Here is a 27306-nt window from a genome sequence, read left to right as displayed (position 1 = left end):
CTGGTCTCTTCAGAGTTCCCATTTATTTCTGGTTTAATCTAGGAGAGTTGTATATTTCCAGGAATTTATCAATCTCCTCTAAGTTTTCAAGTTTGTGCCCATGAAGGTATCCTTAGTAGCCTTGAATGATCTTTTGTATTTCTGTTATGGGTTGTAATATCTCCCTTTTTGTTTCAAATTGAGCTTATTTGGATCTTCTCTTCTTTTCTTGGTTTATCTCACTAATTGTCTATCAACTGTATCTTTCAAAGAACAAGCTTTTCGTTTCATTTATCTTTTGTATTCTTATTTTTTGTTTCAGTTTCATTTAGTTCTGCTCTGATTTTTGTTATTTCTTTTCTTCTGCTGGGTTTGGGTTTGGTCTGTTCTTGTTCCTCTAGTTCCTTGAGGTGTAAGCTTAGATTGTCCATTTGTGCTCTTTCAGACTTTTTGATGTAGGCACTTAATGCTATGAACTTTCCTCTCAGCACCACTTTTGCTGTATCCCAGAGGCTTTGATAAGGTGTGTTACTATTATCATTCAGTTCAAAGAATTTTTAAAATTTCCATCTTGATTTCACTGTTGACTCAACAATAATTCATGAGTAGATTATTTAAATTCTATGTATTTGCATGGTTTTGAAGGTTCCTATTAAAGTTGATTTCCAATTGTATTCCACTGTGGTCTGAGAAAGTACTTGATATAATTTTGATTTTCTTAAATTTTCTGAGACTTGTTTTGTGGCCTATCATATGGTCTATCTTGAATAATGTTTCATGTGCTTATGAATAGAATGTATATTCTGCAGTAGTTGGGTAGAATGTTCTGTAAATATCTGTTAAGTTGGGTAGAATGTTCTGTAAATATCTGTTAAGTCTATTTGTTCTATTGTATAGTTTAAGTCTATTGATTCTTTGCTATTTCTTTGTTGACTTTCTGTCTTGATGGCCTGTCTAGTGTTGTCAGTGGAGCAGTGATGTCCCCCACTATTATTGTGTTGCCCTCTATTTCATTTATCAAGTCTAATAGTAATTGTTTTATACATTTGTGGGCTCCAGTATTAGGCATATATATTTAGGCATATATATATATATATATATATATGGCATATATATTTAGGATTGTGATATTTTCCTGTTTAACTGTCCTTTTATCATTATATAATTTCCCTCTTTGTCTTTTTAAACTGTTGTTGTTTTAAAGTTTGTTTGTTTCTGTTATAAGAATAGCTAACCCTGAATATTTTTGGTGTCCATTTGCATTGGATATCTTTTTTCACCCCTTTACCTTAAGTTTATGTCAGTCCTTATGTGTTAGGTGAGTTGAGACAGCAGATACTTGGTTGGTAGATTTTTATTCATTCTGCCATTCTGTATATTTTAAGTGGAGGATTTAGGCCATTTACATTCAACATTAATATTGAGATGTGAGGTATCATTCTATTCTTCATGCTAGCTGTTGCATGAATGCCTTTTTTTCATTGTGTTTTTGTTTTATAAGCCCTGTGAGATTTATGCTTTAAGAAAGTTCTATTTTGCTGTAGTTTAAGGCTTTGTTTCATGATATTGAACTCCTTTTAACATTTCTTGTAGCTCTGCCTTGGTGGTGGCAAATTCTCTCAGCATTTGTTTGTCTAAAAAAGACTTTATCTTTCCCTCATTTATGAAGCTTTCTTTTGCTGGATACAAAATTCTTGGCTGGTAATTATTTTCTTCAAAGAGGCAAAAGACAGGACCCAATCCCTTCTAGCTTGCAGGGTTTCTGCTGACAAATCTGATGTTAGTCTGATAGTTTTTCCTTCATAGGTTACCTGATGCTTTTGCCTCACAGCTCTTAAGATTCTCTCCTTTGTCTTGACTTTAGACAACCTAATGACTGTGTGCCTATATGATGATCTTTTTGCTATGAATTTCCTGGGTGTTCTTTGAGCTTCTTGTATTTGGATGTCTATATCTCTAGCAAGACCAGGGACATTTTCCTCGGTTTTTCCCCCAAATAAGTTTTCCAAACACTTAGATCTCTCTTCTTCCTCAGGAACACGAATTACTCTTAGGTTTCAGAATAACATAATTATTTAACATAATCACACAACTTCTTGGATGCTTTGTTCATTGTTTTTGAATCTTTTTTCTTTGTCTTTGTCAGATTGGGTTAATTCAAAAGCCTTTTCTTTGAGCTCTGATGTTCTTTCTTCTACTTCTTCAATTATATTGTTGTAACTTTCCAGTTTCTTTTGTATTTCTCTAAGTGTGTTTTATTTCCAGAAACTGTGGATGTTTTTTATTTATGCTGTCTATTTCTCTGGAGATATTTTCATCCATATTCTGTAATATTTTACAAATGTCTTTAAGTTATTTTTCATCTTTCTCTGGTCCCTCCTTGAACAGCTTAATAATTGACCTTCTAAATTCTTTTCTGGGCAATTCACAGGGTTCTTCTTGGTTTAGATCCATTGCTTGTGACCTAGTGTGGTCTTTGGGGGATGTTAAAGAACCCTGCTTTATCATATTATCAGAATTGTTTTTCTCGTTCCTTCTCATTTGGGTAGACTATGTCAGAGGAACATTCTGTGGCTCAAGGGCTGCTGTTCAGATTCTTTTCTTCCACTGGGTGATCCCTTGATGTGGTGTTCTCCCCATTTTTCTAAGGATGGGGTTTCCTGAGCACCAGACTGCAGTGATTGTTATTTGCTCTTCTGGGTCTAGCCACCCAGCAGAGCTACCAGACTCTGTGCTGGTACTGGAGAGTGTCTGCAAAGAGTCCGGTGATATGATCCGTCTTCAGTTCTCTCACTCATGGATACCAGCACCTGCTCCAGTGGAGGCAGGAGGGGAGTTGAAGTGGATTCTGTGAGGATCCTTGATTGTAGTTTTTTTATGGCCCTGGTTTTCTCAAATGCCATTTGTGCTAACAGTGAAGCTATTACGTGGACAAACTCAGGACCTCTGGTTAGCCAGGATGTCCCAGGCAGTGGAATTAACTGTTGTTTTCTCCTTTCTTGGAGCAGGGTTGTTCTTTTATGTGTTGTTGTAACAGCTTGAGTTGGTTGGCCTCCAGCCAGGAGGTGGGGCTTTCAAGGGAGCATCAGCTGTGGTAGTATAGTGGGGATTCAATCTTTCCCTAGGGTCACCTGGATAAGTATTCTGGTTTCTCAGGTAATGGGCAGGGACATAGAGCTCCCAGGAGATTTTATCTTCAGCTACCATGGCATGTAGAGAAAGGCCATCAGGGCAGGTTAGGCATGTCTGAGCTCAGACTCTCCTTGTGTGGGGCTTGCTGTGGTTGCTGTGGAAATGGGGCTGTGGTTCTCAGGCTAATGGAGTTATGTTCCCAGGAGGATTACGGCTGCCTCTGCTACATCATATAGGTCACCAGGGAAGTGGAGAAAAGCCAGCAGTGACAGACCTCCCCCAACTCCCATGCAGCCAGCAAGGCCAGTCTCACTCTCACTGAGCCCCACCAACAGCACCTAGTCTATATCCAGGAAGCCGGTTTGCAGGGCTGACATCTTGCCTTGCTACAAGCGTCCCCAGGGAGAAAGCAAGCAGGGCTTTCAGGCCTTGCCCCTCCTTGCCTGCCACAACTTCTGTGCTCATATCTGTACTTCCCGTTCACCTCCCTGGATTATGTCCAAGAAAATTCATGCTCAGTTGAAATTATAACAAAGTTCAGCAGTTTCCTTCTCCCTGTGGCCCTTCCCCAAGGTACCCTTGAAATAAAGAGAGCCCTAGTGACAAGGAAAAGGCTAGCCTGGGCTTCCCTGAAGACTGAGTGCCTACAGGGTTCTTCCCACTGCTTCCTCTACTTTTATATTTCTCTTGGCTCTCTAAATTTGTTTCAGCTCTAAGGTTAAATCCTTTTCCCATGATCAGAATTTTCAGATTCCCCAGTGAGGATGCATGTTCAGAGGTGGACTTTCCCCCTCTCACACTTTGGGCACTCACAGGTTTTGGCTGTCTCATGGAGTTTGCAGTGGCAAGATGCTTCTTTCAAAGAATCTGTGAATTCTTTCTGCTTTCCTGGTATGTTCCTGTGGTAGTTCTTAGAGCAAAAGTTCATGGTGTGAGTCTCCACATGTTGTTTTGTCCATCCAAGTGAGAGCTGCAAGTTGGTCCTGTCTCCTATCTGTGATTTTTTTTGTCTGGTTTTAATTCTGATGGTTAATTTTATGTGTCAACTTGACTGAGTCATAGGGTGCCCAGATATTTGGTTAAACATTATTTCTAAGTGTCTTTGTGAGAGTGTTTCTGGGTGAGATTAGCATTTGAATCAGTAGACTGAGTAAAGCAGATTGTCTTCCCCAATGTGGGTAGGCTTCATCCAATCCTTTGAGGACCTGAATAGGATAAAAATTCAGAGGAAGGGAGAATTTGTTCTCTCTGCCTGACTGCATGAGATAAGACATCAGTCTGTCCTTAGACTGGGACTTATGTGATCAGGTTTCCTGGTTCTCAGAACTTCGGACTCAAACTGAAACTTACACTTTTGGCTCTCAGGTTCTCAGGAGGCCTTTGGACTTGGAGTAGAACTTATACCATTGTTTCTCCTAGTGCTTACACTTTGGGCTCAAAGTAGAACTACACCACCACCTTTCCTGGGTCTCCAGCTTGCTGATGGCAGACAGTGGGACTTCTCAGCCTCCATAATTATGTGAGCTAATTCCTCAATGTAAATAATAATAATTTATATACATAAATATAAATTATTGTTATTTTTCTATAGAGAACCCTACTGATAGTGATTCCAAAGAAACAGAATTTTAGGAATGAGTTTTCTGAATTGGTTCTGAAGTTTCTGGAATTGGCTCTTCAATCTTATTAGTTTTGATGATGCTAATGACACTATATCAAGTAATAAAGAGTGACACTGTATCAAGTAATAAAGAGAGCACTGGTAATCTGTGGCATGATCTGGCAATGGAAATATGCAAAGTATCTTCAATAGATGCTCTTAATCAACTATTTATGAGAAGCAAGTAGCTGGGTGACTATATATGATAATTTTTAACATTTTTGAAAAACTAATGAATAAAATGAGGTTGGCTTGTAGCTTCTAACATGATTGAAAAAAGTGCGAAAAGAAAAAGATCAGTTCAGGAATTCCCAGCCAAAGTGCTGGATAAATGACCTGAAAGCTTCTATGTATCTCCTAAAGGAGATGCTTCTTGCATGTAGCCACAGGACTGAGATTGCTGAAAACCACAAAATTTCATCTGTAAATAGCTGAATTACAATGATAGTTGAACTCCCAGTCTTGCAGGGTATCTACTGTTAAAATGAGGGCACTGATTTGGAAAGAATTGGATCCTGTAAGTTAGGATGGGGATGTGTGGGAAGACCCTTATGAAGCCAGGGATACTGAGTGCCTAAATTCCAATGCATCTTCTTTGCCAGGAGAGGGGGCCTCCCTGCAACCAGTGGAAGCAGCTTACAACTGCCCGTGGTATTGGCCTCTCCAATCCTGTCTAAAGGGATCAACACTGCATTGCTTGAGGAAACTCAGGCCACTATACAGGACAATGTTGATTCTCCTCTGGACCCACCGTCTTTGCTTCTAAGACCTATAATAGGAATCAAGCCCTAACAGATCCCTAAAGGTAAGGTACAAAGTGTGACCCACAAAGACATGTACTACACTCCAAAAGAACTGCCCAAATTTTCCAATTTATACAGCTAGAAATCTAGGGAACACATGTGGAAACAAATACTAATGTTGGAAAAAACATAAAGTTGAATCTGGTCAAATTTATTGATAGGGGCCTACTAAGCAGAGATTCTGATTTTAATGTTGCAGCTCAGGGAGTTGGAAAACATTCTAACAATTTGGTTGGTTGGTTTGCTAAAACATGATGAAAAGGTGGCCCACAGTGAGTAAATTGGAAATGCTGGACCTGCCTTGGTTTAATGTTGAGGGGAGGATTTAAAGGCTTAAGGAGAATGGAAGGTTAGAATAGTTCTGCTCACTCACACTGGGAAGGAATAGAAAATGTACCTTTCACTAACACTGTGAGAAATACATTTGTAAAGAGAGCCCCCGTGACAAGGAAATTTGGAAAAGAAGTGTGTGGAAAGACCTCTCTGAATGGAAAAAAAAGTGTGAAGATATTTGTGTCTTGTGTGAATGCTCACTCATGTTTGATCACATGTCTTAACTCCATTTGGGGCTGCTCTAACAAAATACCATGGACTGGGTAGCTTCTAAACAACAAATTTATTCTCATGGTTCTCGAGGCTTGGAGTTCCAAGATCAAGGTACCAAGAGCTTTAGTGCTGGTGCGGGCCTCTTTTATAGACAGTGCTTTCTTGCTGTGCCCTCTCACGGTGAAAGGGGCAAAGCAGCTCTCTGGTGCCTTATTGTAAGGACACTAATCCCATTCATGAGGGTTCTACCGCTTAACCACCTCCCCAAAGATTTCACCTCCTAATATCCCCTTGGGGACAAGGGCACACAAACATTCAGAAAATAGCACTATAGCAGAGAAGGATTTTAATAATCAAACAGACAGAATGACCTGTTTTTGATTACCAGTCAGCCTCTTTTCCCACCCACTCCAGTTACTGCCCAATGGGCTCATGAACAAAGTGGCCATGGTGGCAGGGATGGAGGTTACATGGCTCAGCAATATGGACTCTCACTCACCAAGGCTGACCTGCCTACTGCCATTCCTGACTACCCAATCTGCTAACAGCAGAGACCAACACTCAGCACCTGATATAGCACCTTCTGTGGGGTGATGAGCCATCAACCTGGTATCAGGTTGATTACATTGGAGTGCTTCTATGATGGAAGAGGCAGCGTTTTGTCCTTACTGGAATAGACACTTTGGATATAGATTTGTCTTCCCTGCATGCTACGCTTCCACCAAAAGTACCATCCATGGACTTACAAAATGCCTTATCCACCATCATGATATTCCACACAGCATTATGCCTGATCAAGGAACTCGTTTCACAGCAAGAGAAGTGCTGCAATAGGCCCATGCTTGTGGAATTTACTGGTGTTACCATGTTCCCCATCATCCTGAAGCAGCTGGCGTGACAGAGTGGTGACATGGTCTTTTGAAGTGTCAGTTACAGTGCCAGTTAGGTGTCAATACCTTTCAGGACTGGGGCAAGGTTTTCCCCAAAGCTGTATATGCTCTGAATCAGTGTCCAATAGATGATGCTGATTCTCTGTTAGGATTCACAGGTCCAGAAATGAAGGGGTGGAAATGGGAGTGGTACCACTCACTATTACCCTAAGTGACCCACTAACAAAATGTTTTCTTCCTGTTCCTGCAACCTTGTGCTTTGCTAGCCTAGAGGTGTTAGTCCCAGAGAGAGGAATGCTTCCACTAGGAGACACAACAATGATTCCACTGAACTGGAAGTTAAGACTGCCATCCAGTCACTTTGGAATCCTCATATCTCTGAATCAGTAGGACAAGAGGCAGGTGCAATGTTGGCTGGGATAACTGATCCAGATTACGAAGTGTATATTAGATTTCATAGTGCAATTTTGTTAGTGGGTAACTAAGGGTAATGGTGAGTGCTGCCACTTCCATTTCCACCCCTTGAGTCCTGGGTGGAAATCAAGGGGTGGAAATGGGAGTGTAAACTGGTATAATAGACTTTTAGACTATTAAGTGTAAATTGGACTATTACTACTCTGCAATGGAGGAAATAAAGAGTATGTTAAGAATACAGGAAGTGCCTTAGGGCGTCTCTTAGTGTTACCATGCCTAGTGATTAGGTCAATGGAAAACCACAACAATCCAATTCAGGCAGGACTATTAATGACCCAGACTCTTCAGAACTGAAGATTTGGGTCACCACATCAGTTAAAAAACCAGTACCAGCTGAGGTGTTTGCTAAAGGCAAAGGGAGTACAGAATGGATGGTGGGAGAAAGTAGCTATAAATACCAGCTATGACCATGTGACCAGTTACGGAAACAAGGTCTGTTAATGTTATGGGTGTTTCCTTCTTATTTTGTTATGAATACAATTGTATGTGTGTATCTCAAATATCTTTGTTTCCTTCCTTCTCTTATTCCCTTATCATGTAATATAAGGTGTATAGACTTTACATCATAGTATTTAAGTATTGTTAATTTTATATCATAGTATTTAAATCGTTTTTAACAAAATAGCAAGGAGAAAAGTAAACTCACTTAAGAATACCTGTTCTTCTGTGGAAGGGGTTAGTGTGTTTTCAGTTGAATGCATGATACTCGTATCATGTTAGGTAAAACTGTAACCTTGTTATTTTCTTTAAGTGGAGAGTATGGTTTAAGGAGATGTGTATGGGTGCCAAGTTGACAAGGGCTGGACTTGTGATAGTTAATTTTGTGTGTCAACTTTACTGGGTCATGGGGTACCTAGATATTTGGTTAAATATGATTTCTAGGTGTCTCTGTGAAGGTGTTTCTGGGTGAGATTAGCATTCAAATCTAGACTGTGCAAAGCAGACTGTCTTCTCCAATGCAGGTGGGCCTCATCCAATCCTTTGAGGACCTGAACAGAACAAAAATGTAGAGGATGAGAGAATTTACTCTTCTTGCCTGACTGCATGAGCTGGGACATCAGTTTTCTGCCATGAGATTGGGGCTTACACCATCAGCACTACTGGTTCTCAAACCATTTAATTCAGACTATAATTACATTACCAGCTTCCCTGATTCTCTAGCTTGCAGATGGCAAACCATGGGACTTCTCAGGTTCCATAATCATTTGCTGATTCCTCATAATCTCTCTCTCTCTCTCTCTGTATATATGTATACACACACACCACACACACACACACACACACACACACACACACACACACACACACATAATTCTATTGGCTCTATTTATCTGGAGAACGCTGACTAATACACATGGCTAAATCCTTATCATTTAAGTCTTCAAATGGTATTTCCTCAGAGAAGCCTTTCCTATTATTGCCTATCCCGGGAGCTGCAAATACCTCAAGGTTCCAGTGAATAGTCAGTAGCAAAGGTACCATGGTAAGTACCATTACCCAGATTCAACAATTATCAACACTGTGTCATTTTTGTTTCACCTATCTCTTCAACTGGCTTTTTACTTGATCATTTTAAACAAATCCCAAACACTGTGTCACTTCAAACCATAAATATTTCCATATGCATGAAGATTTTTAAAAATCATAACCACTATATTATTGCTCTAACAAAATTAACAGCAAGTCCTTAATATCATATAATACCAAGAACATAGTAAAATTTCCCCAATTGCCATATATCTGAATAAATATTTGCTGAATAAATGATGAACAAATGAATATGTGTCTGAGAGTAAACTTTCTAAAGCCTTGAAATGTGAAATAAAATTATCCTTATTAGAAACATTAGGATAACATATCAGAAGAACTATGGTTTTCAAACTTTTTAACATATTCCCCATAACTCAGTAGGTTTTCAAAATTTAAAAGGTGGAGAATTAGTTCAGCAAGTACTGTTTTAGTCATGCAGATGAAACCTAAGAGTAAAATTCTGTTATGGATATTTACTAAAGAAAAAAGAAGATATGTCTTTGCACAGATCCTTATACAGTAAAATTCATAGCAGATTGACTCATAATAACTAAACACTAGAAACAACCCAAATATGCATCAACTAGTGAATGGATAAACTTTGATACATTCATACAATGTAATGCTACTCAGCAATAAAAAAATACACAAAAAAGATGGATGAATCTTACAAACATTATGTTGAATAACAAGAAGCCAGATGCAAGAGTATATACTCTGTGATTCCAATTAAATAAAATTTGAGAGCAGACAAAACTAATTTATAGTGAAAAGCTATCAGAATAGTGGTTGTCCGTGGGGAGTAGGGTGGGGTGGGATTGACTGGAAATAAGGCATGACAGAACTTTCTGAGGTGATGGCAGTTTTATTGGGGGTTTAGTTACACCGATGTGTACAGTTTTCAAAACACATGGAATTGTACACTTGAGATTATACATGTGTTTGTATGTACATTTTACCAAAACAGAATAAAATATTTAGGTAGATATCTTACTGATGTCAGCTATTTACTTTGAAATGCATCAGAAAAATAAGATGGCTTGACGAAAGATAGAAATATGCATATGTGGACAGATACGTGACAAAGCAACACAGAAAAATGTTAGCAGTAGAATCCAGTTTGGGGTATACAGGTGTTTGCTATACAATTATTCCAGCTTTGATATGTGTTTAAAATTTTTAAAAAATAAAATGTAGAGAAAAATCTCCATAGTGGTTTTCAGAAGATGGGAGGATAAAAAAGGGGCTAGTTTGAGAACATATATGACTTAGCCTTTCTGAGATACTTGCTGAGCTGCCTCTCTAGCTGCCTTTGAATGAACTGACCTCCACTTCCAGTTCTTGTGTAAACCGGTAGCTTTTTGGCCATATCAACAAGCATCTGCTTCTGGACCTCAGGTCTCTCTTCATTTTCATAGCGCTCCTTGTCTGTGTAGGACAAGTGGAACTGGAAGCAGGAGTGAAAGGTAAGACTTTATTATCTAAGGTTAATAGAAAAGATTAAAACCAACAACAATAACTACTTTAATGAAATTATTTGTTACCTACCCTTGAAGCTCAGGTACCACTTTGTCTTAAAATGTTCTCTGTATAATTATTTCAATAATCTGGCTTTTATCTCAATCATCAAAAGCATGAGATATGTGTATTGTTTTATAAAGAAAATAATACAGAGAGATTAAGTAACTTGCCTAAAGTTGCACTCAATCAACTAACAAGTGGCAATGTTGGACTTCAAACTCAATTCATCTGATTTCAATACTTGTTCCTTTCCATTGATTCATAATATGATGTTGCATACAGATGTGTAACATATTTTTGCCAGGGCCCTGTTGATAATTAACCATGCTTATCAAGTTGCAAGAGTTTTCATAGATGACACTGATAACACCCTTGGAGAAGCTGGATGAGATTGCTTGTAACATTGTCTGCATATTCTAATCACGTAAATAGGTGGAAATTTAGATATTCTCACTATTGAATACTTTTTTAGTCTGGTATGGAGCTTGTTGCTGCAATAGTGCCATATTTTGCTAATCTTGCAAAATATATACCAATGATCTTCAAAAGTAATATGAACCTGAAAGCATTTATTCTATCTGTGCCAAAGGGTAGACTGAGTCGAAAAAAAGGATATGGGGTCAGAATTTCTGGGTTTAAGTCTCATGTCTATCACTTAATCGAAAATCACTTTGCAAAATCAGACATTCTCAATCTGTTTGTTTGTCTGTAAAATAGAAGAAATAATATCTACTTCATAATATTGGTGCAGAAGTGCCGGATAATAATAGGTAAATAAAAATCTCCTTTAGAAGTCTAATTCTTGAATTGTTTAAAAATATTTGACGTTGCTGCTGGAGATTTTGTCACCACTAGGCCTGCCTTACAAGAGCTCCTGAAGGAAGCACTAAACATGGAAAGGAACAACTGGTACCAGCCACTGCAAAAACATGCCAAATTATAAACTCCATCAACTAATAGGCAAAATAACCAAGTAACATCATAATGACAGGATCAAATTCACACATAACAATATTAACCTTAAATATAAAAGGGCTAAATGTCCCAATTAAAAGACAAAGACTGGCAAACTGGATAAAAAGTCAAGACCCATCAGTGTGCTGTATTCAGGAGACCCATCTCACGTGCAAAGACACATATAGGCTCAAAATAAAGGGATGGAGGAAGATCTACCAAGCACATGGAAAGCAAAAAAACAAAAAAACAAAAAAACAAAAAAACAAAAACAAAAACAACAAAAAAGGAGGGGTTGCAATCCTAGTCTCTGATAAAGCAGACTTTATCTGTTTTTTTTTTAACCAACAAAGATCAAAAGAGACAATGAAGCCCATTACAAAATGGTAAAGGGATCAATTCAACAAAAAGAGCCAACTATCCTAAATATATATATACACCCAATACAGGAACACCCAGATTCATAAAGCAAGTCCTGAGAGACCTAAAAAGAGACTAAGACTCCACACAATAATAATGGGAGACTTTAATACCCCACTGTCAACATTAGACAGATCAATGAGACAGAAGGTTAACAAGGATATCCAGGACTTGAACTGAGCTCTGCACCTAGCAGACCTAATAGACATCTACAGAACTCTCCACCCCAAATCAACAGAATATATACTCTTCTCAGCAGCACATTGCACTTATTCCAAAATTGACCACATAGTTGGAAGTAAAGCACTCCTCAAACGTAAAAGAACAGAAATCATAACAAACTGTCTCTCCGACCACAGTGCAATCATATTAGAACTAAGGATTAAGAAACTCACTCAAAACCGCACAACTGCATGGAAACTAAACAACCTACTCTTGAATGACTACTGGGTAAATAACGAAATGAAGGCAGAAATAAAGATGTTATTTGAAGCCAATGAGAACAAAGACACAACGTACCAGAATCTCTGGGACACATATAAAGCAGTGTGTACAGGGAAATTTAGAGCACTAAAATGCCCACAAGAGAAAGAAGGAAAGATCTAAAATCGACACCCTGACATCACAATTGAAAGAACTAGAGAAACAAGAGCAAACAAATTCAAAAGCTAGCAGAAGTCAAGAAATAACTAAGATAAGAGCAGAACTGAAGGAGACAGAGACACAAAAAACCCTTCCAAAAAATCAATGAATCCAGGATCCGGTTTTTTTGAAAAGATTAACAAAAGTGATAGACTGCTAGAATGCTAGCAAGACTAATAAAGAAGAAAAGAGACACAATAAAAAATGATAAAGGGGATATCACCACCGATCCCACAGAAATACAAACTACCATCAGAATATACTATAAACACCTCTACAAAAATAAACTAGAAAATCTAGAAGAAATGGATAAATTCCTGGACATATACATCCTCCCAAGACCAAACCAAGAAGAAGCTGAATCTCTGAATAGACCAATAACAGGCTCTGAAATTGAGGCAATAATTAATAGCCTACCAACCAAAAACAGTCCAGGACCAGACAGATTCACAGCCAAATTCTACCAGAGGTACAAAGGGGAGCTGATACCATTCCTTCTGAAACTATTCCAATCAATAGAAAAAGAGGGAATCCTCCCTAACTCATTCTATGAGGCCAGCATCATCGTGATACCAAAGGCTGGCAGTGACACAACAAAAAAAGAGAATTTTAGACCAATATCCCTGATGAACATCGATGTGAAAATCCTCAATAAAATACTGGCAAACCAAATCCAGCAGCACATCAAAAAGCTTATCCACCAAGATCAAGTTGGCTACATTCCTGGGATGTAGGGCTGGCAAATGCAAATGAATAAACATAATCCATCATATAAACAGAACCAAAGACAAAAACCACATGATTATCTCAATAGATGCACAAAAGGCCTTCAACAAAATTCAACAGTCCTTCATGCTAAAAACACTCAATAAACTAGGTATTGATGGAACATATCTCAAAATAATAAGAGCTATTTATGACAAACCCACAGCCAGTATCACAGTCAATGGGCAAAAACTAGAAGCAATCCCTTTGAAAACTGGCACAAGACAGGGATGCCCTCTCTCACCAATCCTATTCAACATCGTATTGGAAGTTCAGGCTAAGGCAATCAGGCAAGAGAAAGAAATAAATGGTATTCAATTAGGAAAAGAGGAAGTCAAATTGTCCCTGTTTTCAGATGACATGATTGTATATTTAGAAAACCCCATCGTCTCAGCCCAAAAATCTCCATTTAAGTTGATAAGCAACTTCAACAAAGTCTTAGGATACAAAATCAATGTGCAAATCACAAGCATTCTTATACACCAATAACAGACAGAGAGCCAAATCATGAGTGAACTCCCATTCACAATCGCTACAAAGAGAATAAAATACCTAGGAATCTTAATCCAGTCTACCATTGATGGACATTTGGGTTGGTTCCAAGTCTTTGCTATTGTGAATGGTGCTGCAATAAACATACATGTGCATATGTCTTTACAGTAGCATGATTTATAATCCTTTAGGTATATGCCCAGTAATGGGATGGCTGGGTCAAATGGTATTTCTAGTTCTAGATCCTTGAGGAATCGCCACACTGTCTTCCACAATGGTTGAACTAGTTTACAGTCCCACCAACAGTGTAAAAGTATTCCTATTTCTCCACATCCTCTCCAGTACCTGTTGTTTCCTGACTTTTTATGATTGTCATTCTAACTGGTGTGAGATGGTATCTCTTTGTGGTTTTAATTTGGGATGAGTTAATGGATGCAGCACACCAACAAGGTACACGTATATATAAATATAACAAACCTACACGTTGTGCAGATGTACCATAGAACTTAAAGTATAATAATACAAAAATAAAAATCAAAAAATACCTAGGAATATAACTTACATGGGACATGAAGGACCTCTTCAAGGAGAACTGCAAATCACTGCTCAACAAAATAAAATAGGACACAAACCAATGGAAGAACATTCCATGTTCAGGGATAGGAAGAATCAATATCATGAAAACGGCCATATTGCCCAAGTAATTTATAGATTCAATGCCACCCCCAACAAGCTACCAATGACTTTCACAGAATTGGAAAAAACTACTTTAAAGTTCATATGGAACCAAGAAAGAGCCCACATTGCCAAGACAATCCTAAGCCAGAAGAACAAAGCTGGAGGCATCACGCTACCTGACTTCAAATTATACTATAAGGCTACAGTAACCAAAACAGCATGGTACTGGTACCAAAACAGAGATATAGACCAATGGAACAGAACAGGGGCCTCCGAAATAACACCACACATCTATAACCATCTGATCTTTGACAAACCTGACAAAAACAAGAAATGGGAAAAGTATTTCCTATTTAATAAACGGTGTTGGGAAAACTGGCTAGCCATATGTAGAAAGCTGAAACTGGATCCCTTCCTTACACCTTATACAAAAATTAATTCAAGATGGATTAGAGACTTAAATGTTAGACTGAAAACTATAAAAACACTTGAAGAAAACCTAGGTAATACCATTCAGGTATAAGTAATCTAGAGATGATTTAAAGTATGTAAGAGGCTGTGAATGGGTTATATGCAAATACTATGCCATTTTATATAAGGAATCTGAGCATCTGCAATTTTTGTATCTATGGGAGGTCCTGAAACCAATCCCCTGTGGATACTGAGGAACAACTATATTTATAGGCCAAAAGACATATAGAAGAATGATCACTGGAGCTTTATTCATAACACACAAAAATGGAAACAAGCATACTTCAATGGCTGAATGGTTAAATCAAGTGTGATAAAAGGGAATAACTAACAGCAATCAAAGGAATCTACTAAAAACTGCATCAACATGGATAAATTTGAAAAACACTGTGTTGAGTGAAAGGTATACATAGAATAGCACCAACTATGATTCCTTTTTTATGGACTTCAAAAACAGGCAAAACCAATCTACGGTGATAGAAGTTAGAGTAGTAGTTACCTCCCAGAGGAGGCTGATTTGAAAAGAGGCATGAAGATTTATGAGGTACTAGAAATGTTTAAAATTTTAATCTGGATAGTGATTACATAGGTATAATATATGGGGACACATTCATCAAATTATTCTCTTTAAAACTTAATTCTGGGAGTAGAGTCTGTATGTTATACTTCTATAAAATAGCAGAACAAATAATAAAATATTTGAGATAACTTAAATATATCTAACTTAAAAAATTGGAAACATATAAAATCAAACACTCTGTTTTCAGAACCACACCTAGTGGTGCATTTTTATGGTACTGTCATTCTCAGGTAGAGTGAGAATTAAGTACCCTGCGTGGGGTATGTGGAAATATGTAGGGGCATTTTTGGCAATTACAATGAATGTGGTGCATTATAGGCAATTAATCCTTAGCCTAGGGTGCTAAAGATTCTCCAATGAACTGAACAAATTCACACAACTATTTTTCCCATTCAAAGGTCAGTAGGTAGTATGGGAGGGACCTAGATGGCTGATTAGAAGCAGCAGTCCGTGGCACTCGCGGAGAGGAATGAAAGTAGTGAGTGAGTTCAGCACCTTCAATTAAAATATACAGGTTTGTGCATTGGGACTGATTAGGCAAACAACTAGACTCATAGAGAATGAAGAAAAGCAGGGTGGGGAAACAGCCCTCCCAGGAGTGGTACAGAGCCAAAAAACAAAACAAAACAAAAAAAGCCCCACCCCAAGACAAGGGAATTGGTGAATGATTGTGCCACGCTGCTCAGGAAATCATGCTTCTCCCACAGATCACTGCAACCCACCGATAAGGAGATCCTCTGGTGATCCCATGCCACCAGGGCCTTGGGTCCGATACTCAAAGCTGTGTGGAGTCATGGCAGAGCAGCTGCTCAGCCACACACAGAGACCCGGGAGTTTTACATACTCCAGCCCCAGTATCCCCAGCAAGGTGGGAGATCCATTTGTACATATACCTAAGAAGAGGGCTAAATCCAGGCAGCCAAGCAGTGTCATTCTGCAGGCCACACTTCCATGGCACTATACAATCTAAGACACACTGGCTTGTAATTCTAGCCAGCCAACTGCAACAGGCTGAAGTCTGCCTGAGATGGGATAAAGTTCCTGTGGGGAGGGGTGGCTGCCATCTCTGTGGTTCAGTCGGCTCAGCCATTCCAGCCTGCCAGCTTTGGAGAGTGCAAATGGTCCGGAGGAGTAAGGACCCCCCACAATGAAGCATACCTACTTTGCCAGGTTGTGGCCAGGCTGCTTCTTTAAGCAGGACCCCAATCCATTCCTCCTCACTGGGTGAAGCCTCTCTGTGGGGACTTCAGCCACTCCAGCCAAGGTTATACAGAGAGAGCTCTGATTTCTCCCTGGGACAGAGCTCCTGGGAGGTGGAGGAGCCACCATCTCTGCAGTTCAGTGAACTCAGCCATTTCAGCCTGCTGGTTTTAGAGAGTGAAAATTGTCCTGATGAGGAACGGTCAGTTTGGAAAATGTTGGACTTATCTATTTACGCTAAATATATACAACACAATGCAGGACAGCTGCTTTGGCAGATTGTGGCCAGACTGCTTCTTTTTTTGTTTTGTTTTGTTTTGTTTTTCTTTCTTTCTTTCTTTTTTTTTTTTTTTTTGAGATGAAGTTTCACTCTTGTTGCCTAGGCTGGAGTGCAATGACACAATCTCGGCTCACTGCAACCTCTGCCTCCCAGGTTCAAGTGATTTTCCTGCCTCAGCCTTCCAAGTAGCTGGGATTACAGGCATGGGCCATGATGCCTGGCTAATTTTGTATTTTTAGTAGAGACGGGGTTTCTCCATGTTGGTCAGGCTGGTCTCGAACTCCCGACCTAAGGTGATCCACCCGCCTCGACCTCCCAAAGTGATGGGATTACAGGCATGAGCCACCATGCCTGGCCACACTGCTTCTTTAAGTGGGACCCGGACCCATTTCTCCTCACTGGGTAGGACCTCCCTGTGGGGTCTTCAGCCACTCCACCTAGGGTTATAGGGACAGGGTTCTGAACTTTCTCTGGGATAGAGCTCCCATGGGGAGGGGTGGCTGTCATCTCTGTGGTGCAGTTGATTCAGCCATTCCAGTCTGCTGGCTTTGCAGACTTCAAATTTTCTGGACAAGAGTGGATTCCCTCCAGTAGAGCAAACCTGCTCTACCAAAAAGCAGCCAGACTGCTTCTTTAAGTGGGTTCCTGATTTCATTCTTCCTGATTGGGTGAAACTTCCCAACAGGGGTCTCGAGATACCTCCTATAGGTGCATTTGGGCCAGAAACAGGTCAGTACCCGCCTGGGATGGAGCTTCCAGAGAAAGGAGAAGGCTGCCATCTTTGCTGTTTCACAGTCTTCACTGGTGATACATCCAGGTATGAAAAAAAAAAAAAAAAAAATGAGGCAAGTAGGGTCTGGAGCAGACCTGCAGCAAACCACAGCAGCCCTATAGGAGAGTGGCCCGACTGTTAAAAGAAAAACAAACAGAAAACAACAACATCAACAGAAAAGACCCCACAAAAAACTCATTCAAAGGTCATCAACCTCAAAGATCAAAGGTAGATAAGCTCACAAATATGAGAAATAATCAACACAAAAATGCTGAAAACAAAACGCCAGAGTGTCTCTACCCCTCTCAAATGAAGGCAACACCTCTAGAGCAAGGGCACAGAACTGGGTTGTGGTTAAGATGGCTGAATTGACAGAAGTAGGCTTCAGAAGGTAGGTAATAGCAAACTTCACTGAACTAGAAGGAGTATGTTGTAACCCAATGCAAAGAGGCTAAGAATCATGAGAAAATAATACAGGAGCTGATAGCCAGAATAGCCAGTTTAGGGAGGAATATAACGGACCTGATGGAGCTAGAAAACACAATATGACAACTTTACAATGCAATCATAAGTATGAATAGCAGAATAAATAAAGCAGAGGAAGGAATCTCAGAGCTTGAAGACTATCTTTCTGAAACAAGACAGACAAGAATAGAGAATAAAGAGTAAAATTAATGAATAAAATCTGAGAAATATGGAATCATGTAAAGAGAGCAAACCTACAACTGATTGGGGTACCTGAAAGAGATGGCGTGAATGGAACCAAGTTGGAAAATATATTTCAGGATATCATCCAGGAAAACTTCCCCAGTCTAGCAAGACAGGCCAACATTCAAATTCAGGAAATGCAGAGAACTCCAGTAAGATACTCCATGAGAAGATCAATTCCAAGGCACATAATCATCAGACTCTCTAAGGTTGAAATAAAGAAAATATTCAGGGCAGCCAGAGCAACCTCTGCCTCCTGGGTTCAAGCAACTCTCCTGCCTCAGACTCCCAAGTAACTGGGATGACAGGCATGCACCACCATGCCCAGCTAATTTTGTACTTTTAGTAGAGATGGGGTTTCTCCATGTTGGTCAGGCTAGTCTTGAACTCCCTACCTCAGGTGATCCGCCTGCCTTGGCCTCCCAAAGTGCTGGGATTACAGGATGAGCCACACGCCCAGCCCTGGCATAATGTTTTCAAGGTTCATCCGTGTTGTACCATGTATCAGTACTACATTCCTTTTCATGGCTGAATAAAATTCCAGCCAGTGTATGGACACACGACACCTTCATTATCCATTTATTCACTGATGAAAATTTGGACTGTTTCTACCTTTTGGCAATAGTGAATAGTGCTGCTATGAACAGTCATGTATAAGTACTTATTTGAACACTTGTTTTCAATTATTTCGGGTATATATCTAGGAGTGGGATTTCTAGGTCACATGGTAATTATATATTTAACTTCATGAAAATTTGCACAGCTGTTTTCACATCAGTCATACCATTTTACATTCCTAGAAGCAATGTATGAAGATTCTGATTTCTTCACATCCTCACCAAGAGTTATTATTTTTCATTCATTCATTTATTTAATTTGGCTATCCTAGTGGGTATCTATCACGGTCTTGTTTGCATTTCTCTAATAACTAATGATGTCAAGCATCTTTTCGTGTGCTTTTTGGCTATTTGTATATATTCTTTGGAGATATGTCTATTCAAATCCTTTCACCAGTTTTAAATTGGGTTGTTTGTTTTCTTGTTGTTTATTTGTAGAAATTCTTGATATATTCTAAACACTTGACACATCAGATACATGACTTGCAAATATTTTCTCCCATTCTTTGGATGATCATCTCACTTTCTTGATAGTGTTGTTTGATGTACAAAAGGATTTTTCTAACTTTGATGAAGTCAAATTTATCCATTTTTTCTTTTATTGCTTGTGCTTTTGGTGTCATATCAAATAATTCATTGCCAAATCCAAGATAATAAAGAGTTTCCCCTAAGTTTTATTCAAAGAGTTTTGTAAGTTTAGGTCTTACATTTAATTATTTGGTCCTTTAAAAAATAACGTGATACATATGCGTAACAAGAAATTTAACCATTTTAAAGTATATAGTTCAGTAGCATTAAGTACATTCACATTATTGTTCAACCGTCACTACCATCCATCTCCAGAACTTTATTCATCTTCCCAAACTGAAATTCTATACTCATTAAACAACTCCACATTTCCCTCTCCTCCCAGTCCTAGCAAAGACCATTCTACTTTTTCTCTGTGAATTCAACTACTTTAGGTACCTCATACAAGTAGAATCATACATATTTGCCTTTTGTTACTGGTTTATTTCACTTAGTATGATGTCCTGAAGTTTCATCCATGTAATAGCATGTGTCAGAATTCCCTTCTCTTTCAAAAGCTGAATAATATTCCATTGTATGTATATACATGACTTTACTTACCAATTCATTTGGGTTGCTTCCACCTTTTGGCTATTGTGAATAGTGCTATAAACATAGGTATACAGCCATCTATTTGAGACCTTGCTGTCAACTCTTTTGGGTATAAACCCAAAAGTGGAATTGCTAGACCCTGTGGTGGTGCTATTTTTAACTATTTGAGGAACCATCATACTGTTTTCCATAGCAGTTACACCATTTTACCATTCCCACCAACAGCCCTCAAATGTTCCAATTTCTTTACATCTTCACCAACACTTGCTGTTTTCCAGTGGTTTTTTTTTTTTTTTATAGTAAGCCTTTTAATAAAGGTTTTAATAAAGGGTGTGAGGTGGTATCTCATTGTTTTGATTTGCATTAATCTAATGATTAATGATATTCAGCATCTTTTCATGTGCTTCCCTGATGGTTAATACTGAGTATCAACTTGATTGGATTGAAGGATGCAAAGGATCCTGGGTGTGTCTGCAAAGGTGCTTCCAAAGGAGATTAACATTTCACTCAGTGGGATGGGGAAGGCAGACCCACCCTTAATCTGAGTGCGCACCATCTAATCAGCTACCAGCGAATATAAAGCAGGCAGAAAAACGTGAAAAGACTAGACTGCCTAGCCTCCAAGGCTACATCTTTCTACCATGCTGGACCCTTCCTGTCCTCGAACATCGGACTCCAAGTTCTTCAGTTTTGGGACTCGGACTGGCTTTCCTTGCTCCTCAGCTTGCAGATGGCCTATTGTGGGTCCTTGTGAATGTGTGAGTTAATACTTAACAAACTCCTGAAGTTTCACGGCTTGTGAGAGGGGAGGAGTTTAGTGACTCTATACATAATACCTTTGACCATATGTGGAGAACCAAGGAACACATAATCTTTCTCCCGTCCTTCCCCAAAGAAACATGTGGCCTTTTACCAGGGTAGCTGCATTAGGGAAAGGGAAATGATCAGACATTTTGGGGACTACTGGACACTGGCTCTGAGCTGATGATTCCAGGCAAGCAAAAATGTCATTATGGTCCTCCAGTTAAAGTAGGGGCTTATAGAGGTCAGGTAATTAATGGAGTTTTAGCTCAGGTCCGATTTACAGTGTCCAGTGTCAGTGGGTCCCTGGACTCATCTTGTGGTCATTTCCCCAGTGCCAGAATGCATAATTGACATAGACATACTTAGCAGCTGGCAGAACCCCCACAATGGCTCCCTGATTGGTAGGGTGAGGGTTATTATGGTGGGGAAGGCCAAATGGAAGCCACTAGAGTTGCCTCTACCTAGGAAAATAGTAAGTCAAAAACAAGATTGCATCCCTGGAGGGACTGTGATTAGTGTCACCATCAAGGACTTGAAAGATGCAGTGGTGGCGATTCCCACTACATCCTCGTTCAACTCTCCAATTTGGCCTGCATAGAAGACAGATAGATTTTGGAGAATTACAGTGGATTATCGTAAGCTTCACCAAGTGGTGACTCCAACTGCAGCTGCTGTAACAGATGTGGTTTCATTGCTTGAGCAAATTAACACATCTCCTGGTACCTGGTATGTAGCCATTGACTTGGTAAATGCCTTTTTCTCCATTCCTGTCCATAAGGCCCACCAGACGCAATTTGCCTTCAGCTGGCAAGGTCAGTAACATACCTTTATTGTCCTACCTTAGGAGTATATCAACTCTGTCTTTGTGTCATTATCTTATTCAGAGAGACCTTGATCGTTTTTCGCTTCTGCAAGATATCACACTGGTCCATTACATTGATGACATTATGCTGATTGGATCCAGTGTGCAAGAAGTAGCAAATACACTGGACTCATTGCTGAGACATTTGCATGCCAGAGGATGGGAAATAAATCCGACTAAAATTCAGGGACCTTCTACCTCAGTAAAATTTCTACAGGTCCAGTGGTGTGAGGCCGTCAAAATATTCCTTCTGAGGTGAAGGATAAGTTGCTGCATTTGGCCCCTCCTACAACCAAGAAATCAGCACAATGCCTAGTGGGCCTATTTGGATTTTGGATGCAACACATTCCTCATTTGAGCGTGTTTCTTTGGCCCATTTATCAAGTGACCCAAAAGGCTGCCAGTTTTGAGTTGGGTCCAGAACAGGAAAAGACTCTGCAACAGGTCCAGGCTGCTGTGCAAGCTGGTCTGCCACTTGGGTTATATGACCCAGCAGATCCAATGGTGCTTGAAGTGTCAGTGGCAGACAGGGATGCTGTTTGGAACCTTTAGCAGGCTCCTACAGGTGAGTCACAGCAGAGGCCTCTAGGATTTTGGAGCAAGGCTCTGCCATCTTCTGCAAATAACTACTCTCCTTTTGAGAGACAGCTCTTGGCCTGTTACTGGGCCTTGGTGGAAACTGAACGACTGACTATGGGTGATAAAGTCACCATGTGACCCGAACTGTCTATCATGAACTGGGCACTCTGTGACCCATCTAGCCATAAAGTGGGTTGTGCACATCAGTATTCTATCATCAAATGAAGTGGTATATACATGATCATGCTTGAGCAGGTCCTGAAGGCACAAGTTACATGAGAAGGTAGCTCAAATGCCCATGGTCTTCATTCCTGCCATCTTGCCTTCTCTCCCCCAGCCTGCACTGATGGCCTCATGGGGGGTTCACTATGATCAGTTGACAGAGGAAGAGATTACTAGGGCCTGGTTCACAGATGGTTCTATATGAAATGCAGGCACCTCCCAAAAGTGGACAGCTGCAGCACTACAGCCCCTTCCTAGGACATCCCGGAAGGACAGCAGTGTAAAGAAATCTTCCCAAGGGGCAGAACTTTGAGCAGCACAGCTGGTTGTGTACTTTGCATGGAGGAAAAAATGGCCAGATGTGCAATTATATACTGATTCATGGGCTCTAGCCAATGGTTTGGCTGGATGGTCAGGGATTTGGAAGAAGCATGATTGGAAAATTGGTGACAAAGAAATTTGAGGAAGAGGTATGTGGATGGACCTCTCTGAGTGGTCATAAACTGTGAAGCTATTTGTATTCCATGTGAGTGGTCACCAACGGGTGACTTCAGCAGAGGAGGATTTTAATAATCAAGTGGATAGGGTGACCTATTCTGTGGACATCACTCAGACTCTTTCGCCAGCCACCCCTGTCATCGCCCAATGGGCCCATGAAAAAAGTGGCTGTGGTGGCAATGATGGAGGTTATGCATGGGCTCAGTGACATGGACCTCCACTCACCAAGGTCGACTTGGCTATGGCCACTGCTGAGTGCCCAATTTTGCCAGCAGCAGAGACCAATACTCAGCATTCAAACTGGCACCATTCCTCGGGGTGATCAGTCAGCTACCTGGTGGCAGGTTGATTATATTGGACTTCATTTATCAGGAACAGGCAGAGGTTTTTCCTCACTGGAATAAATATTTACTCTGAATATAGGTTTGCCTATCCTGCACACAATGCTTCTGTCAATACTATAATCCATGGACTCATGGAATTCCTTATCCACCATCATGGTAATCCACACAGCACTGCCTCTGACCAACACACTCACTTTACGGCTAAAGAGGCAGTGGGCTCATGCTCATGGAATTCCCATGTTCCCTATCATTCTGAAGCAGTCGGATTGATAGAACGGTGGAATGGCCTTTTGAAATCACAATTACAATGTCGACTAGGTGACAATACTTTGCAGAGCTGGGGCACAGTTCTCCAGAAGGCCATGTATGCTTTGAATCAGTGTTCAATATATGGTACTCTTTCTTGCATAGGCAGGATTCATGTGTCCAGAAATCAAGTGGTGGAAGTGGAAGTGGCACCACTCACTATCACCCCTAGTGATCCACTAGCAAAATTTTTGCTTCCTGTTCCCACAATATTACGTTCTGCTTGCCAAGAGGTCTTTGTTCCAGATGGAGGAACACTGCCACCAGGAGACACAACAATGACTCCATTAAACTGGAAGTTAAGATTGCCTGGACACTTTGGGCTCCTCTTACCTTTAAATCAACAAGCTAAGAATGGAGCTATACTGTTCCCTGTGGTGACTGACCCAGACTATCAAGATGAAATCAGTTTACTACTCCACAACAGAGGTAAGAAAGAGTGTGCATGTAATACAGGAGTAGAAGAAGGTGGTCATCAATTCCAGCTACAACCACATGACCAGTTGCAGAAACAAGAACTATAATTGTCATATTTCCTCCTCCTTTTCTTAATAACATATTTGTGCATGTATACACTTGTACTAAGAAAATATCTTCCTTCTATTTCCTTTTTCCTTTATCATGTGACATAAGATTTATTGACTTCATATCAGCATTTAAGTACTGTTAGCTTTATGTAATAGCATTTGGTTTGGGTATTGGTGCATTTCGGGTTGCATGAAGGATAGTTGTATCATGTCAGGCATAATTGTGACCTTATTGTTGTCTTTATTTGAAGATTATGTATGATCTCAGGAGATGTGTATGGTTTCAACTTGACAAGGGGTGGACTTGTGATGGTTAATACTGAGTGTCAACTTGATTGGATTGAAGGATGCAAAGTATTGATCCTGGGTGTGTCTGTAAGGGTGCTGCCATAGGAGATTAACATTAGAGTCAGCAGGCTTGGGAAGGCAGACCCACCCTTAATCTGGGTGGGCACCATCAAATCAGCTGCCAGTAAACATAAAGCAGGCAGAAAAATGTGAAGACTAGACTGGCCTACACTCCAAGCCTACATCTTTCTCCTGTGCTGGAATTTCATACCCTCGAATATTGGACTCCAAGTTCTTCAGTTTTGGGACTCAGACTGGCTTTCCTTGCTCCTCAGCTTGCTGATGGCTTATTGTGGGATCTTGTGATTGTGTGAATTAATACTTAATAAACTCCCCTTTATATATGTACTTCTATTATACTTATACTTTTATATACTCCCATATATGTGTGTGTATATATAATCCCCTTTATATATGTATATTATATATGTATTATATATATATTATATACTATTAGTTTGGTCCATCTAGAGAACCCTGACTAAACTATTCCTGATCATTGAGATATCTTCTTTGGAGAACTGTCAAGTTCTTTACCCATTTAAAAACTGATCTGCACATATAACCCTTGAAACTAAAATAAAAGTTGAATTTATTTAAAAAAATGAGTTTTTTGTTTAGTTGTAGTTTTTAAATATTCTGTATATTAACTCTTAATCTAAAATATGACATATTTTCTGCTATTCTGTAGGCTGCCTTTCACTCTTTTAAATGTATCCTTTGACATATGAAAATGTTTAATTATGATGTAGTCCAATTTATGTATGTTTACTTTTTTACAGTGTTGGTGTCATATCCAAGAAATTGCCAAACCAATGTTATAAAAATATTCCTCTGTGTTTTTTTCCTAAGTTTTATAATCTTAGCTCTTAAGTTTAGATCTTGGATCTATTTTGAGTTAATTTTTGTATATGGTGTGAGGTAAGGGTTCTACATAATTCTTTTGGATATGGACATCCAGTTATCCCAACACCACTTGTTGAAGACTGTGCATTCTCCATTAGAATGCTTTCAGCATGGTTGTTGAAGATTTCTGACCAAATATGCGAGTGTTTGTTGTTGGGCTCTTTATCCTATTTCACTGGTCTACATATCTGGCCTTATGCCCGTACCACAGTTTTTATTACTGTAGCTTTGTAGTAAATTCTGAAATAAGTAAATGTGAAGCTACAACTCTGTTCTTTTTCAAGACAGTTTTGGGTATGTGGGATCTCTTGATATTCCATATAAATTTTAGAAAATGATTATTTTATTTCTGCAAAAAAATCATTGGGATTTTGATATAAATTGCATTAAATCTATAGAATGATTTGGGTAGTGTTTACATTTTAACAATATTAACTCTTCCAATTCATGAATACAGGATGCCTTTCCCTTTATTCATGTCTAATTTCCTTCAGTGACATTTTTTAGTTTTCACTTTAGAAGTCTTTCACCTTTTTGATTAAGTTTATTCCTAAGTATTTTATTATTTTTGGGGCTGTTATAAATAAAATTGATTTTTTAGTTTCCTTTCAGATTGTTCATTGTTAGCATATCAAAACATAATTGGTTTTGTGTGATGTGGTGATTTTGTATCCTGCAACTTTGCTGAATTCATTTATTATTTATAATAGTTTTTTACATGTAGAATATTTACAGTTTTCTATATGTAAGATCACACCTACAAATAGAGATAACTTTACTTCTTCCTGTTCAATTTCAATGCCTTTTATTTGATTTTCTTGCCTATTTGCACTGGCCAGAGGAAGCATTTCTTATTTTTTTTAAAGAAATTTGGGAAGGATTGATGTTAACTATTCCTTAAATATTTGATAGAATTCATCTGTGAAGCCTTCTGGTCCTTGGGTTTTCCTTGGTGGCAGGTTTTTGATTATTAATTCTATATCTTTACTTGTTAAAAATCTATTCAGATTTTTTATTTCTTCTTGAGTCAGTTTTGGCAGTTTGTGTCTTTCTAAAAGTTTTTCCATTTCATCTAGGTTATCAAATTTTGGGGCACATAATTCTTCATATTATTTTCTTATAATTCAATTTATTTAAAGTTGGTAGTAACACCTCCACTTTCACTTTTGATATTAGTAACTTATGTCTTCTTTGTTTCCTCCCTCCTTCCCTTCCATTGTTCCTTCTTTCCTTTCTTCCCTCCCTCCCTTCCTTTCTAATATAAGTAATTTGTGCCTGTACTCTTTTTATCTTCCTTTCTCCTCCCTTCCCTCCCTTCTCCTCTCCTCCTCTTCCTCCCCTTCCTTCCCTTCTCTCCTCTTTTCCCTTCTCTTCCCTCCTTTCCTTTTCAGTCTAGCTAAATAAAGGTTTGACAATTTTGTTAACCTTTTTAGAGTCTCACTTCTGGTTTTTTGGGGTCTCTATATTATTTTCTATTCCTTATTTTGTTTACTTCTGTTCTAATCTTCATTATTTCCTTCTGATTACTTTGGTTTTAGATTGCTATTTTTTTTTAAGTTGTAAAGTCAGACCATTTTGAAAGTTTTATCCTTTTTAAATGTAGGTCTTTACAGCTATAAATTTTTCTCTGAGCACTGCTTTATTGCATCCCCTAATTTCTAGTAAGTTTTTTTCTTG

At 39.2% G+C, this 27306-nt stretch overlaps 1 protein-coding gene across 3 annotated transcripts in view; it reads right to left on the bottom strand.

Moving 5' to 3' along the window:
• ZDHHC15 (zDHHC palmitoyltransferase 15) overlaps positions 1-27306 on the bottom strand; it is a 204858-nt gene that overhangs the window by 117648 nt on the left and 59904 nt on the right. For all 3 annotated transcript variants that reach the window (XM_037989509.2, XM_007992113.3, XM_073013559.1), the window contains one exon: positions 10341-10461. In XM_037989509.2, coding sequence (XP_037845437.1) covers positions 10341-10461 — 121 coding nt within the window. The remainder of the gene's footprint in view (positions 1-10340; positions 10462-27306) is intronic.

This window comes from Chlorocebus sabaeus, chromosome X (assembly GCF_047675955.1).
Source record: "Chlorocebus sabaeus isolate Y175 chromosome X, mChlSab1.0.hap1, whole genome shotgun sequence".
NCBI lineage: Eukaryota > Metazoa > Chordata > Mammalia > Primates > Cercopithecidae > Chlorocebus > Chlorocebus sabaeus.
The sequence above is the reverse complement of the archived record's forward strand: the minus strand, read 5'-3'. Positions and strand labels throughout refer to the sequence as shown.